Below are 16,640 nucleotides of genomic sequence, written 5' to 3'. Positions count from 1 at the left end.
AGACCAAAAAAGTATTGACACATACCTTTGCAGACTGGTTTGCTGTTATTCCATGTACTGTCTTTGGTACAACGAATGGTGGATGACGTGATGGGCTCCATGAGATAGCCAGGATCGCACTGGTAGCTCACGGTCTTATTGAAGGTGAAATCCGTCCCAAACTGGATGCCATTTGCCAGGGTACCTGGGTCCCCACAGCTTATAACTAACAAGCAGGAGACGACAACAACAAAAAAAATAGAAAAACACAAAATTACCATTAAATGAATTAGTCACGGTTTCTGTTCAAGTTACTCCCCTTAAGCTGCTATTCCAAGTGATTAAGTAGAAAATTGTTACAGCAACACCGTCCTCAGACGACACTACTGACCGGCTGTCAGGAACAGTGTGTTTGGAATGTGATCAGAGAATTAAATACTTGTCTTATTTTCCTGCAAAATAATGATCTACAGAGAGAACGAACCTTAACTTTCTTTGGACCCAGCTTTACAATGTCCAACTGAACTGGCCACTGAAAACAGTTTCAACCATATAAATTACAAAGTGAAGAAAGACCTAAAACCATCTAATAGAGGCATCATATCGAACATATGTATATCTTCTTTTTCTCTATGTATTAAAAAAATCAATACAACACTTTATAGAATAAGTTAATTTTTCTCCGTCAAGTAGATATCACGGTCATGGCCTCGGGTGCCCAGGACAGCGATGACCAACCTGTGCAGTCAGGGGCTGTGCCCGTCCAGGTCCCGTTGGCTGTGCAGTGCCGCGTCATGAGCCCTGAGGTCTTGTAGCCTTCCCAGCAGGCGTAGATGACCGAGCTGGAGAACAGGATGCCATCACTGCTGACAATCATGCCATTCGTGGGCGTGCCGGGATTTCCACAGGACACAGCTATGAAGGACGAGGACACAAAGAGAGTGAGCTGCTACCAAAATGATGAAAGCCGGAGACTAAAGGTCATCAGTGTAATAGATGACATATTTATTTTTTTAAAAAAAATAGGATCTATTACTATGGAAGATGTGTAATGTGTATTTTACTTTATGATTCATACCGTTATTCTCTCGATGAGGTACAGATGGGAAAACTACATTTTCATATTATTCTTCCTAAAGTACATTACTTCAAAACAAATTAAAAGATGAGTTGAAGCACTGAAAATTCAAAGCCTTGCTACTTTGAAATTTAACATGTTTACAATACAAAAAAAGGATTTTTTTAAAAGGATCTATATGGTATTAGCAACTCAGAAGGGCCTCCCTTCATGTAATAGCTGATTTTTTTTTATTATTATTCTGGACAAACCAGGTCATATTTCACAACTGCAGGATAATTCATGTTGGAACACAAGGGACGCCTGAGGAATATGAATGAGTATGCTTACACTGCCTGGTGAGTGGTCTCATGGGCGCTGCCCCATCTAACGGCAGCTGTGCTAACGGGCGCTGGGGCGGCTGTGATCCCTGCTTCTCTCCAGATGGAATCCATACCAAGTACAGGCATTGAGACGCTGGCTAACGACAGGCAGGGCAACAGGTCTACACTCCACGCGTGCCCCTCACGCGTTCCTTAGTCAGCAAAGCAAGGTCCGCGGCTGCTGGGTGTGTATCACGGTGATGATTTTAACCCAGAATAAGGGTTTTTTTGCCTTTTGTACTTGAGTCCGTTTATCACAGAATGTTAAGTTTTTCTCTCTAGCCCTCCCACACGATGCGCCGCCAGCAAACATAGAAAGAATGTGACCTTTGGCTGGATTTTAGTAACAGGAATGTATCCTGAGACCATTTCTGAGGATGACCGAAATATTTACAAATGCTCTTGCCTCTTTAGTTGTTCCACTCTCAAACCTAGCCTTGAGAACAAAGATAGACTCTTCTTAAAAGTCAGAAGAAAACAGACGACAAAATGTGCATAGCAGAGAACAGCCACTACAGCAGACGTTTAGGGAGTCGCCTATCATACCACGCTGAAAAATGCGCTGACCCTCAGGCTGGACTAGATCATGTCTGCCAAACACAAGGCATGCGTGCGGGTGCTTCTTCAGCTGTGCCCACGACACACATAACCACTCCATCACAACCCTTTTTCCCTGATGGATCTGCTGTGAACTTACAATCCTTCCTCACACAGATGGTTCAGCAGTTTTCTGGCTGTCATGTGAGATGATATCTATTTACTGATCGTGAAGCAGATGACACTTCACATCCCCTAAAGCTCAGAAGTTCTGTTATGGTTGTGGTATCAATTAAAATGTCATATTCCAAAAAAACACCAAGAGGTTGGACTCTGCGAGGTAATTATTCATTCAACAAACACTGATTCATCATTTAGTATGTGACGGTTATTGTGTAGATGTACTAATGGAAAGCCTGACATAGAAATGTATTGATTTAATTCATAATTTAGCAAACCAACAAGACAACCATGTTCTTGTATTTTATTCTAATCATATCTGTTATTAAATTCTGTGTAGCGATTTTTTAAAAGTCACCTGTGAAGGATAATGCTAAAGTGAGACAAGAGATTGGTGAACATATTCAGCTTAATTTATAGACAGGTATGTTGGCAGTAAGGGAATATCCATCATGATAATGCCATCCTAATGTTTAGAAAGTCCCTCAAATACTGTATTCTACAAAATCAAATTCATGGTTAACTTTTTTTTTTCCTGATAGGGACACTTTCACTGATGGTTATGCTCATGAAGACTAGAAATGAGCCTCAATATGTCCGTGTTCATATTAATGCCATCATGATATAGGAGGACCTCCTAAAGGAAAACAGGAGCTTCCATTTATAGTCAGCAGAAGGGAAATAAGATTTTTTATAAGTAAGAAGTTAAAACTCTTTAAATACTTCTTTTGTTTTCATGTACATTTGGTTAACGTGACTCCTTTCAGTAAAAGATCATTTTCTTTTACTTAATTTATAATAAAAGAGCATTATACTTATGCCAAATACACTTATTGAGTTAAATAGTTTTGGGTTTGAATCTTTGCTCACACAACTTAAGTAAACGTGAATGACCAAATCAAGTCCTTGACATGTAGTGTCTTCACTGTAAAATGGGTATAATAAAGGTAAATGCTCTTGGTTGTTGTAAGATTAAACATGCTGCGCACAAAATGCCTAGAACGAATCTGGCATCTTAGCGGTAGTAAGGGTATACACGGTAGCTGATGCGTTGTCATTTTTGTTATAATCACTGTCATCACCCATCTATTACCTGGATAAAATGTAGGCTTTATCACAATCTCATGGGAAAGAGGATTAAGTGTTGCCTAAGGCAACTAAAACCAATGATGTAGTTATATTTAAGCAGCTTCCTAAGATAGATCCATTTGAAAAGTTCAGTCAGTGAGTCTATAATTAAAAGACTGGATTGCTAACAAAGAAAACATGATCTGAAATCATGGAAATATATTAGAAATATAACTTCTTTGACGTTTAAGAGTTTTTTTTTTTTTTCGTTTAAGAGTTTTTAAAATATTTTTATTTTATGTTTTTTATTTTGTGTTTTATGAACTCTTTTTTCTTTTTACCATTTATTCAAATGTCCCATCAGGCTCTAAGGCTTTTTTTTTTTTTTTTAAGATTTTATTTATTTATTTGACAGAGAGAGACATAGCGAGAGAGGGAACACAAGCAAGGGGAGTGGGAGAGGGAGAAGCAGGCTCCCCGCAGAGCAGGGAGCCCGATGTGGGACTCGATCCCAGGACCCTGGGATCATGACCTGAGCCAAAGGCAGTCGCTTAACCAACTGAGCCACCCAGGTGCCCCAGGCTCTAAGGCTTTTGATAGATTCAAAAAAGGTGATTCATCAGGAAGGAGATACTCTCAGTAGACTGAATACATAATCATGGTTAACACTGGTGGAAATGCAAAAGTCACTGGTAACCCCCCTTTCTATAGAGAATAATATGTGTCCCAAAGATCCAGACCTATGATAACAAGAGAAAAAAAAAAAAAAAAAAGAAAGATACAGATTTTCCAAAAAGTTTTAAACATGTATGTTGGGGGGGGGGTTAGGATTAGGCATATATTCCTTCCCATCATTTGTTGTTACAGTGAGAGTAAATTATACTATTATTACTCAACTTCCCATGATTTCTATACAATGCAGGTTTGGAGGTAGTCAATTTTGTGGGGAATAGCATATTTGAGAAATACTTGCCATATTGAAATATTTCTGCTTCTTTCTGTACACAGATTTTAATGGCCAAGTTTCTAAGGATTTTATAAGAAACACTTGAATTTCTACCTTTAGATAAACCAAATGCTATTCTAAAAATACTTGTATAGTCTAAGTTAGGTGTATTATGAAGTGAAATCCAATTAAGCTCTCCTAATCAAATAAATGAATTCATTTATGTTTTGCTGGAATAGAACTCACGGTGTTATATCACAGCACCAAAGTGAGATTTCTATGGAAAAACATCACTCACTCTCAACTGTTTTAAATTTTTTTCACCTTTTAAATGTGCAAAGTAAAGTGCTTTTTATATCAGAAACCTGATACAGAAGTACAGACCCAAGTGAATGACCATTTGTAATAGAATATAAATGTATTTAAATGAGGTTTGTTCTGCTTTTGGGAGCTATGTTTTCCCAACAAATTTGGTAAACTTTTTTTTGTGTGGCGGGGTGGGGGAGTGGCAGGGCGGAGGGAAAGGGGGAGAGAGAATCCTAAGCAGGCTCCCAGCATGGAGCACAACACGGGGCTCAAGCTCACAACCTTGACATCATGTCCTGAGACGAAATCAAGAGTTGGCTGCTTAACCAATTGAGCCACCAGGCTCCCCAATTTGGTTAACTTTTAACCAGTAATTTTTCAACCATTTCTCTGCTCCATTCTTCCTCTGTTCTTTTTCTTCTAGAACTCCAATTACAAGTATGTTAAACTACTTGATATTATCCCATAGGATATTATCCCATAGGATATTATTTTTTTTCCTTTGCTTTCAGATTGAATAATTTTCATTGATCTGTCTTCATGTTAACTGACCCTTCTGCCATTTTTAATCTGCTAAGCTCATCTAGAAAAGTTTTTATATCAGATATGGTATTTTTCAATTCCAGAGTTTCCATCTGATTGTGTTTTTATTATTTTCATTTCTCGGTTGAGATTTCCTATCTGTTTATGACTCTAAGTCTGTGAAGATATTTTAAATAGCTGCTTCAAGTCCTTGTGCATTATTTTCAACATTTGGGGCATCTCAGGATCAGGATCTCAGGATCAGATTCTAATTCTATGGTTTTGTTTGTTTGTTTGTTTGACTATGGGTCATGTTGTTCTGAGGTCTGCATATGTAGTAATTTTTTATTGTATACTGGACATTGTCAACAAAAAGTTGCCTGGATTATGTCATTCCTTCAAAAGATGCTGGGATTTGTTCTGGTGGACTTTTAAATTGGTTGTAGATCTTCTGGGTCCTGCCATCAGTTTCATTCTCTGTGAGAGGAGATCTATTCAGACTTAGTCCTAACATGTTTTTGCTCTTAGTTCTAGCATGTTCCTCTTATTTTAGGGAGTGGTACATATTCATAATGCATGGAGTTCTCTGCATCTGTGAAATGTCCTAGGTACACAGTGAGAGCTCTGACTGGCCAGATGTCCAGTGTTTCTCAGTAGGGTATGACGTCTAATATCGCAGGTCCATTCTCAACTCTGCAGCCAAAGGTCATTGCATCACTGGTCTCACTACTGCTTGTCTGTCTGGCCCTCAGTCAGTGAATGCTCACCAGACTTATGGGGCTGTCCCATTCTCAGCTGGCCCTGTTCTGCAAGTTCTATTTCAGTAGCCTAGAATAATTTCTACCGCATCCCCTTACCAAGCCACCCTACTACCTGGGTTCCACTTTCCAACTGAATGGTAAGAAAAATATACAGAATGATGGGGTGATTATGGGCTCACCTCCCTGATTTCTCCTACAGAACACTGTCATGCACTGTCTGTTGTTTAATAAGATAATTGTCTCATATGTTTTGTTGTTTTATGGTTGTCCTCAGTAAGAAGGCTAGCCTATTGTCATTCAACATGTCATGGAGTGAAGTGGAACTCTTATTTAATTTTCATAATATTTAAATATATCCTGGACCAACAATTCCCTTGTGTAGTACAGAGGGAAAAGATTAGATGGGGTGTAAATGTAGGTTACAAAATGCAGGTACAAAATGTATGTATAACTTTGAGGTACCATACTATAGAATAGAAAACACTCTGTTTTTAGTGAGAAAGAGATGCTATCATGCAAATTTTAATATTCAAACTCTACAGAAGGGGAGGGAATTGAGAAAATTGTGTCTGAGTAAGAAAAAGTACTAATTTAGAGTCCCATATTTCAGTCAATAAAAAGGTATCATTCTGCAGCTCACAGTGGCAGTGGGATCCCGCCACTACCATTCAGTCATGTTTGATTTAAGTCAACTTCTTTAGGGCCTAATCTTAAGATTTACACTAACTTGATTGTAAGGAGGTGACTCAGAGTCAAAAATTACCTTGGATTATTATATATACATATATCTTTATCTAGGTGTAGATATATCCAAGATAATTTTCTACTCAGATGAGAATATATACAAACATATATATGCATGCACATGTATAAGATATGTATATATATTTTCATATATATATGATTATATTATTTATATATGATTTTATGAGATTACAAATAAGGTAGTCTGACTGCATACAATATAGTTAGATTATATACATATATTATTTTCTATTGTTCTATATAATACATATAATAAAGTGAGAGATAGGTACGAGTAGAGATGGCACAGTAGAGAAAATGAAAATTAAGAAAACGATTTATATTTCTGGTATTGATATTGCATGAGTTTATTCAAGTCGGTCAACTTATATAGAAACTGTTTCAGACATGTAAAAATGGATATTTATTTTGTGTAAGCTTTTTGGACTCGAACATTAAGTAGTTGAGAAGTTTGTTTGCTAAATATTTCTAACATTTAAGTCTTATCTGTCTGAATTCTAAATCAGTTCCTTTTTGGACTCTAAACAAATTTGTGGTATCTCATCACACCTTTGCTTAAGGCGAGCATTGCCAATACACGACATGGTAAGTATTCATGGTCTTTTACTGTTATTACTGAGATATCCCACCATGTCCTCTTAGGCCTCTCAAATATTAAAATAAAATATATTCACTCCAAAATATTATACAGAGAATCACCCTAAGTTCTTTGGCAATGCAGTGTTTTGGACAAGGGCCACCAATAGACTGGAAATAACATGGGAAGTGAAGCCTATCCCAGCCTGCAAGAATTCCCATCAGCATTTACACTGCTTCTACTCACTGTTCCTTTTTCTGTTATCCACTACCAGCAACCACAAAACACCACCAAATCACATAAAGATTATTATTAGATTAGAAACCTCTTCTAGGTTATAAACATTCAAAAGGTAAGGATCTGTTAGATAACCTTTTGAATAGTCAGTATATCTCCATGTACCCAGTCATGAGTTTTGATGATTCTCTTATACATTTTGGGGGAAAGTAGTTTAATGATACAAAGGTTCAGTCTCTAGGATTTCTGTGGAATGGTACCAGTCATTTTAGAATGAAATACATGGTTCCAACTGTAAAGGTTGACTTTATGACTTGAACGTACTCACCTTCACACACGGGCTGCAATCCTGACCACGAGCCATTGAGCAAACATGTCCGCTCAGGAGAGCCCCTCAGCTGGTAACCCATTTCACAGGAGAAGCGGAGAAGGCTCTTGGCCTTGAGTTCATCTCCAAGCCGGGACCCATGTGCTGGGGTCCCGGGATCACCACAAAATCCAGGGTCATTTCCTATTGAACAGAAACAAATATGGTGAAACATAATGTTGTTAGACAAGTTTATAACAGAGCTGTTATGTTTAAAGAGAACGAAGGCTATTTATTTATTTATTTATTTATTTATTTTTATTTATGTTAGAGAGAGAGAACTCGTGAGTGCACACGTGGGTAGGGGGTGGCCTGGAGGGGCAGAGGAAGAGAATCTTCAAGCAGACTCCCTGCTAAGCCCGGAGTCCAATGAGGGGCTCTTGGTAGGGCCTGTTCCCATGACCCGTGAGACCTGAGTGGGAACCAAGAGTCAGCCACTCAATCGACTGAGCCACCCAGACACCCCAGAATGAAAAGTTATTTAAATGTGTTATAGTCATACTGCATTCTGGAAATCTTGTGAGAAAGACTTTCTTTATCATAGTGCAAAGGTGAAAATCATGAAGAAATTCTTCCTGTATAACTAATCACAAAGAAGCTTATCAAAATATGTGGATGACAAAAAATTGATACTCTCTGGAAGAAATAAAATTCTAGGAATAATGAACGCAGGGTTTGTCCACTGTGTCAGTATGGATAATAAAAGTGAAACAGGATTAAAGTGTATTGGGTAATGAACAACCAAATGAGAGGTTTGATTCTTCTCAGCTATGTCCAGAGTTGTTAATTCACTGAGTTTTATTTAAGAACTATTCATGAAAAAATTAAGATTTTTTTTTCAAAGGGCGTCAATGTAATGATCAATTCCTGAGACAGGAAAGATGTGGAAGAATTGAGAGGAAGCACGGACAAGGAATCAGGAACGGACAGGGACAAACTGAGCGAAGGGAGGCAGGCCTCTTGGCCAGGGTGACGAAGAACTCCAAGGACTCCCACAAGAGGAAGTGTGAAGTGACTGGCGCTCGAAGTTATTGATGAGGATGAAGATGACCATATAGAACACTGGCGCATTTGCCCGGACATGGAATAATAACTTCAAATAACTGTACTGTTACACAACCTTTCAAGTCACTAACTAATGGTATCATTCCTCACCTGTACAGTGGGGTAGCGTTCCGCTCCAGTGACTGTCCTCTTGACAAACTCGAGTGCTGTTGCCTACAAGATCCCGGCTCCCTTTGCATGCGTAGTGAACTATGGCACCATATGTAAACAGTTCTCCAGTTAGGATAGCATTGGCAGGAACCCCTGGATGGCCACATGATATGGCTGAAGGAAAAATTAAAGTAAATGAGTACATCAGTCCTGTTGAACTGCTTTACCTTGGTAGGTCTCCCACACAGACACCCATACAAACATCACCTATTAAAGAAAAGCAGCTAAACATACTGGCAAATTCCTGCAGTTCCCTGTGGGTAACCAATATCATTTTCCAGGTGACACTCCCCCACCTTTGATATTCATGTACTACTAAAGACAAGAAGAGGGTCTGTCGACATTTGTTTTTGTTTCATTTTGTTTTATCTTGAGGTAGTTTTGCTTAAGAGAGAAATTTACAGCTAGGCTTTCAAAGAGAAAGTTACTCTATCTACATCTTTTCCATTTGTCCTTAACTATAATCCAAAAAAGCAGTATGATACAAAAAGCTAGAAATTACATAGATTCATGAAAACTATTTCCATTATCTCTTCAGCTAATATGATAATTATATACTTGCTTGGCTCAGAACTCTGTCTTATCTGCTTACTCTTTCAGGTCATGGATCTACGGTGACACTTCTAACAATTTTTCTTTGAACAGGTGGCAGTTTAAAATGTTTAAGTAATAATAATAATAAAAATAATAAAGAATAAATTAATGATTAAATTTTTCCTCAAGTTACTCTATAAAATAATCTCAGTATTCCCATTCATTTCTTTAAAATCATGCCAAATCAGGCCTATAATCTAATCATAAATTATCTTTCAAAGAGGAAAACTCTGGAATCCAGATTAATGTAGGACAGTGAAGACTTCTCTCTCCTTTTCTATAAAGTCCCAAATTAGGGTTAACAATGGACAAATGTTGCTGTACATGCAAACAGCTGATTGGACTCAGGCTACCAACAAATTATTCAAAGGCCGCTGATTTAACAGCCCAGACTACTTGCATTTGATCACTGCTAACCCAAAAGTGATCTCAACTGAAGAGGTTGGGTTAGAAGATGAAAAGGCATTGAGCATCCCCGTGAGTCACATTAGCCCTTACACTGATCCGGTCTTACACTGACATCCGTTCATTGGTGAACGAGATTTTACCTAGACAGAGTCCTAAAAAGGAAGCTAATTAGAGCCAAGTCAGGAAGCAGTTGGTAAATGACAGTTCCAGGTGAAATTAAGAGAGAAAAAAAAATCAGTGAAACCATAACAGCAAAACTGCTCTTGGCCACCGCTCTAAAGCATGTACAAGGAAACAGCTCCTCTGAGAACCTGTATTCCCAGACACATGGTAATTCCAACTGTTAATGATAGCAAGTGGTGGGAACCAGCCACCCAGGAGAATGAGAGTCACTTACAACCTAGTTCCTGGAGATTTGGAGCACACTGGCATCATTACATAAACTAATGGAAGACTCACATCAGCCTGGGAAGACGCAAAAGAAATGTTTGGGGAGACAAAGAAAGAAAAACTAATTTCTCTGAAAAATTCCCACGTGTGACGGCCTAGAAAATCAGAAAGCAGGTAAAATTTGATGAAGATTCTAATACAGATGCATTTACAGATGCATTTTTGATCATATGAGGCTGTGCATTTCTTTTGAAAGAAGTCACTCTTTCTCCATAGAAATTAATTATATTGTTATAATTTGAGACAAGGTTCCATATAGATTGGGAGGGGTTATGAGGGACACTGAATCACAGGGGAAAAAAATTTGTCCAGGACTAATTTATTCTGAAAATGTACCAAAAATGCTGCAATTCTAAGAGGTAAGATAGATTATCACTTTTTTTTTCAGTAAATTCAATTTAAGATGTAATTGTCATTTCCCACATTCTTTATGCACACAAAATGAATACAAAGAAGATAACATTTTGATTTTAAGGATTGTTTTGTTTCTGAATGATTTTTAAAAGACCAAGGAGAGTCACCCCTTTTCCTAAACTGTCAGACTGCTGTAATAAGATGAAGTCTTTGAGCTAAAGGACAATATGCTTTTTCAAGTTAAAAGAAGGTAAGACTATACCCACTTGGGGAAAAGTGTATTCTTGTTAGTCTCCATGGTCTAAAATACTGATCATGTTTTGAGGGAGGCCATAGTGAGGATCTGTAATTTTTCTGCCCAGAATATTGCCCCCATTCTTTTAGGGCAATCTGCGTTCCTCTTATTTAATCAGATGGGTCAGGAGGAAGAGACTATCAGATACTATCTTTTCTATTGTATTAACTCTTGGTGCCAGAACTGCTCATGAGACCTACATTAGGTCCATCAGGTTACTTGGCCCTTCTGGCCATAGAGCGTAGGTCAACAGATAGATACTCCCTACCAGAGCCCTTTGCCAACATTTCTGAATCTGGGTCCAGACAAAGTGAAGCTGAGAGGTGCAAGGTGTTGAGGTCACTAGCCACCATGTTTGAGCCATGTAGGATAAGCGTGTCTGCTGGGTTCAAGTAGAAGACAAGCAGTAATAAGTAGAGACAAGCACAGAATGAGTCCAAGTGCTGTCCAATACACTCAGGTCCATTTCTCTCTGAAGCCAGGTATGAGAACACACCAGTGTCCCCTCTCCTTTTTGACCCTTAAACTAGTTTGAGTTGTAGTTTGTGCTTTCTGGCCAGTCAATACGGTATCATATAACTTATACAATTTATAAAGACTTAAAATGTTGTTGTTATTGTTCTCTTGGTGGTCTTACGGGCTCTGAGGCACAAGAATCCAAAATAACCCTCACTTACCCAAACACTTGGGTAAAGAACGATCCCATAGGCCATTAGCCATGCAGGTTAAGGCAGAAGATCCCAACAGGTAAAATCCCTTCTTGCAATGATACATGACACTCATTCCATATTCAAAACTCTCGGGGAAATTCTGTTGCCCGTGACGAATGGCATTTTCCACAAAGCCTGGATCTGAGCAGTTCACCACTAGGGGTAAAAAAAAAAAAGGTAGACATCATTTAGATACACTTAGAAGTAAAAGAGAGCTGCAAAGAGGGGGAGCGCTCCTCATCACGTTAGAAAGTTTGTAAGATGACAACATCACGGCGGCGGCTCATCATCACGCTGTCCTTCACTTGCTGCTTTGGGCCATTATGCTTCAAAAACTGTCAAGCGATCGATGTGCTACTCTGGCAATTTTAACGATGTGAGACTAATTTCCTTTATTTATTTCCTAAGAAGAGACTTCAATGTGAAGTCTGAAAATAGTTTTCCTGGTTAAGTTTTTATGTTATGAAAATGTTAAAATAGGGGCGCCTGGGTGGCTCAGGCATTAAGCATCTGCCTTCGGCTCAGGTCATGATCCCAGGGTCCTGGGATCGAGCCCTGCATCGGGCTCCCTGCTCGGTGGGAAGCCTGCTTCTCCCTCTCCCTCTCCCCTTACTCGTGTTCCCTCTCGCTGTATCTCTGTCAAATAAATAAATAAAATCTTTAAAAAAAGAAAGTGTTAAAATAGAACCCGCTCAAGTTAGTTTCATTTAAATATTTTTACTGGGATGTAGTATTTTAGGGCTGTCTGTGGCACAGTCATTAATCACCCCCATGGCCACCTACATGTATTAATTAATGCTTCAATATGTGTGCCTAAAGTCCCGTTTCTGCTGCATGTGGAATGCAAATAAAAATGACAATTCTTCCATCAACACTTAATAGAAATGTAAATCAAGCCCGCCTCTGATTGAAGCCTCTTCCTCCTTTAGAAACAGCCCCGCAGAGAACAGTCCGCTGGGGCACACAGGACAGGCTCTGGTTAATCTGAATGGCACTCTATTAGCCTGAATGCCTGTTGGCTTCTGGGAGGGAATTAGCAATGCGCTTCCGCAGGTGCAGAGGAAAAGAAAGCACCCCTGATTGTCTCATGCTTTGACCCCCACACCAGTGAATGAGACAGCTGCTGTGAAAACTGCACTCTCTCCAGATATTTCTGGCTCAGAAAGGGGCCCTGCAACTAATTCTCGGGCAGTCACTGCAAGTCACGGGTCCCAGCGGCTGGGGGCAAACCCTTTACTCTATCTGTGCATTTGATGTCCTCTCTGTAGTGAGGACGAAGGTGTAGGGCAGAAGAGAGGACTACAGAGACCCCTTTCAGTGCCACAAAATAGTATTCTATGCTTTTTAGAACAACCCTGAGCTTATAGAAGAAAGACTCAAGTTCTTCTGAGCCAAAACAAAATGTTTATGGAGCACAGACAGATCATTGTAAGGCTCCATAATGCATTACATCCACAATAAAACTATCACCAAACCCACTGAAGTAGCGGGAATTACCCACCTGGAGAATGTCTAATATACTTGAAAGATTAATTATTTTTTATAACGTGAAAAACAACTGCATAGGTGCATTCTGGCATTTGGAGTCATGCATGCAGCCCAGGAGATAGAAATAGGTCCCTGGTCTTATACCTCCATCAGCAGCAAAGCGTTTCCTTGGCCTGCGTGCTGAAGACATTGTGTGCTCGTGTTTGTGCTTATGCTCTTCTTGGGAGACCGTCCACAGCACAGTATCAGAGTCTCCGGCCGTGAGGGTGGAGGCGACCTACACGGACGGACGACACTGAGCCGGCTCTCGGACGCTTCTGCCGGGACGCCCGACAGATCCCAGTGCTGCACAGGACTCTGCCTGCCCCCGCTGAGCTCCTGCATTTCTCTGTTTATACTTTCATGGTGTGTCCCAGCTCTCCTTAGTAGAGGCGGATCGTGTGGTAGATGAGAAGGCAGAGCTGTACGAAGCAAGGGCCATCATGGGTTTGGAACTCGAAAGAAGGATCCAGCTGGAGATGATAGTACGAAGAATAGGGAGTCTGCTGCAGAGAGATGAGATTGCTGCAAGATGGATGAGATCCTGCTGCATCCCTCTCTCTGCAGGGTTGAGAATACTTGGTTTCCTGCCTGACGGCTCTGAAACCCCAGGCTGGGCTTCTCCCCGGTGGCCGCTCTTGCCCGTGGTGGAGGACAGGTGTGTCGTGGACACGGATGCCCTCAATACGGCGGCCACTCTGGTATCTTAGGTCGCACAGAGCCTCCTGGAAGGAACCCTGGAGCTCTGGGTCCCAGGCATCTCCAGCACCCTTAAATTAGTGAGCAGTGACGATGCTTGACAATCATAAAGAGTCCCTGAGCGCCAGTGGGGAAACTGAACTCTTCCTTATGTTGGAAGAGTTGTGTCTACACATCTCCTAAATCTGCCCCTACTTTTTCTTTTTTTTTTTTCCCCAATCTTATCCTATCAAATCAGTCCTGTGCAGTTTCGGTCAGACCCATCCACTCTTCCATCCCTTCTGGTTTATTTTGGAGGCTCCACTAGGAGATTCAGCTGTGTCTCTCTGCCGGGGGCAGGGATAACTTGATTTATTTGCCCACAATGGAGGGAGGGTGTTCTGAAACAGTCCCTGTCATGGTTGTGTGCAAGTGTGCTCTGCCTCACGGGAAGTAGGCTGCCTTCCAGAGGAGTTCGTGGGCACCCACTCAACCCCCACAAACAGCTCCTCCATCTGCTTCCTTCCTCCCGTTTTGTGTGGGATCCCCGTCGCAGGATCTGGTGGGCCGAGGCTCGTGTGACTGGCATTCCTGAGCCGCCAGCAAAGTTTAAGGACCAAGTTCCTTCAACTTTCTGGTCACGAGTGAAATCACCAATAAGTTTAATGAAGACAAGTCAGACCAAGTCAGACCTGCTGAGAAAACCTGACAGTCTACTTCGCCACGTGGTGCCCAGCAGAGCGTAATGCATGGGAGAGACACTGATACCTCTTTGTGGAGCTCTTCACCTGCACCAACATCCCACCACCCCACACACTACGAGCCAGCACTTGCACTTGAGGTCCAGGTAGCAACACCTGGTGCAGAGCTGAATTCCATCAGCTAGAAAGAATGAGAAATACGGATATCATAGATATTTGGCTGATCCTGGAGAAGTTCCAGAGAGTGCACAGAATGTGTTCCATGGGGACCTTTGGGTATGTCGGAGGGGAAGGGAGGACGCTACTATAATGATCAGTAACACGCCTGAGGTCACAAAGACAGTTACTCTGGAACGAGGTAAGGAATGCCCTCCTGAACCTGTCCAGTCCAGCGTATTTGTAAAAATGGATGAGTATTTCTTGGTGACATGAATCCCAGAGGGATCCCCCTCCACTCTTTTTTCTCTTTTTTTGAGTGTACCTGCTGTAAGTCTTAGCTTCCAATAATATTTTATAGGCTACGTACTGAACCTCTTCTCTACATACACTCCTTACTCTTGGAGAAGTTATTTTTAAAAACACTCGAGCTAGGGGCGCCTGGGTGGCTCAGTCGGGTAAACGTCTGCCTTTGGCTCAGGTCCTGATCCCAGGGTGCTGGGATCAAGCCCTGCATGGGGCTCCCTGCTCGTGGGGAGCCAGCTTCTCCCTCTCCTCCCCACTTGTGCTCTTTATCTCTCTCTCTCAAATAAGCAAATAAAGTCTTTAAAAAAATACTTGAGCTAACATATAGAGATAAAAACATTGCACATCCTATGACTTACACTTTTAAAAATATATTCCCTTTTAAACTTTTCTGAGTACTAACTGTCCTTTTTACCTAATATTGGTTTAAATCTGCTCGTGCATTTTTTTCAGGCCTGTCCTATTGAATTATTCCCACACAGCTGCAGTCAGACACAGTTTATCCAATAATGCCCTAGTCTGATTATTGAGCGTGTGGATAACCTGACTAATGAAACATTAGAACGTCAGTTTTGAAACATGATTTGCTAATTATTGGATCTGACTTACTTTACCCTCAGTCTCTATGAGTGATTCAGTTTCCCTTGGCATGCTGCACACCGTGGGGGGCCGCCAAGCACTCAGACTCTGAGCCCCGTTCCCCCATCCGGCTTGGTCATCTGTCTGTGCAACATCTCATTAGACACCGACGTCATTAACTGCCTCTAGTTCGTCCTGTTCTGTACCCTCATCAGTTACTGGAATCAGCATCTGCCCCAGGTCCTTGATTCTGCGCATGACCCAAAGCAATAACCAAGTCTTCCTGGAAAAACTCTCTGGACAAGGGGACATGACAGATTTCAGTCCCAGATACTTGCTCTAGCTGTTCAAAAATAGAAATTAGATGACTCCTTTCTTCTAGGTTACATAAATATAAAGTAAAAAGCGTAACAGAATACTCAGGAGAGCCTGCCACAGTCACTAATAGCGTGGACCCGGGGTCATCTGGACAGTGATACTCCTACAGTACTTTCATAGGTTTGTTGTGGGTTTGATTCCATCTTATTATTTGACTGGGACAATCTGAAAATTTCAATTGCTTCTGAACTGATTAAAGCAATTCTGAGTTTCATCTCCGGTTCTCAGAAACAATTTTCATAATGAATTCTTACATTCAACACAATACATTTCCCTGCATACTTTTTACATCCTTTACCCACTTATTAAAGTGTATTAATTCATCATCAATAAAGAGTTTGTAAGGTTTTCCTTGGCAGGTCTGTGAGATGATGACTATAGAACCATGTGATTTAACTTGTAATCCAGAATCTGGTTGGAAATCAGAAATCCAAAACGGAATCCAAAGTGCTTTTCAATCTTTAATGTCAACACTCATTCCGACAAGTCTAGTGTTCTTATTTTTAACCACTTTACGGAAGGACGGCTGACATGTAAGAAGCTGCACATATCTGACGTATGCAACTGTATGATTTGGGGATAAGTGTACATCTGTGAGACCCTC

General features: G+C 40.6%; 1 protein-coding gene across 2 annotated transcripts in view; it reads right to left on the bottom strand.

Annotated features, from left to right (window-relative positions):
* CSMD1 (CUB and Sushi multiple domains 1) overlaps positions 1 to 16,640 on the bottom strand; it is a 2,059,737-nt gene that overhangs the window by 32,134 nt on the left and 2,010,963 nt on the right. For both annotated transcript variants that reach the window (XM_078069893.1, XM_078069894.1), the window contains exons 55-59: positions 11,679 to 11,867; positions 8,841 to 9,014; positions 7,647 to 7,829; positions 718 to 894; positions 26 to 205 (exon numbers count right to left, since the gene is read on the bottom strand). In XM_078069893.1, the coding sequence (XP_077926019.1) occupies positions 26 to 205; positions 718 to 894; positions 7,647 to 7,829; positions 8,841 to 9,014; positions 11,679 to 11,867 (903 nt within the window). The remainder of the gene's footprint in view (positions 1 to 25; positions 206 to 717; positions 895 to 7,646; positions 7,830 to 8,840; positions 9,015 to 11,678; positions 11,868 to 16,640) is intronic.

The sequence above is a fragment of the Halichoerus grypus genome, chromosome 3, assembly GCF_964656455.1.
Source record: "Halichoerus grypus chromosome 3, mHalGry1.hap1.1, whole genome shotgun sequence".
Taxonomy (NCBI): domain Eukaryota; kingdom Metazoa; phylum Chordata; class Mammalia; order Carnivora; family Phocidae; genus Halichoerus; species Halichoerus grypus.
This window is presented reverse-complemented; position numbering and strand designations above follow the sequence as displayed.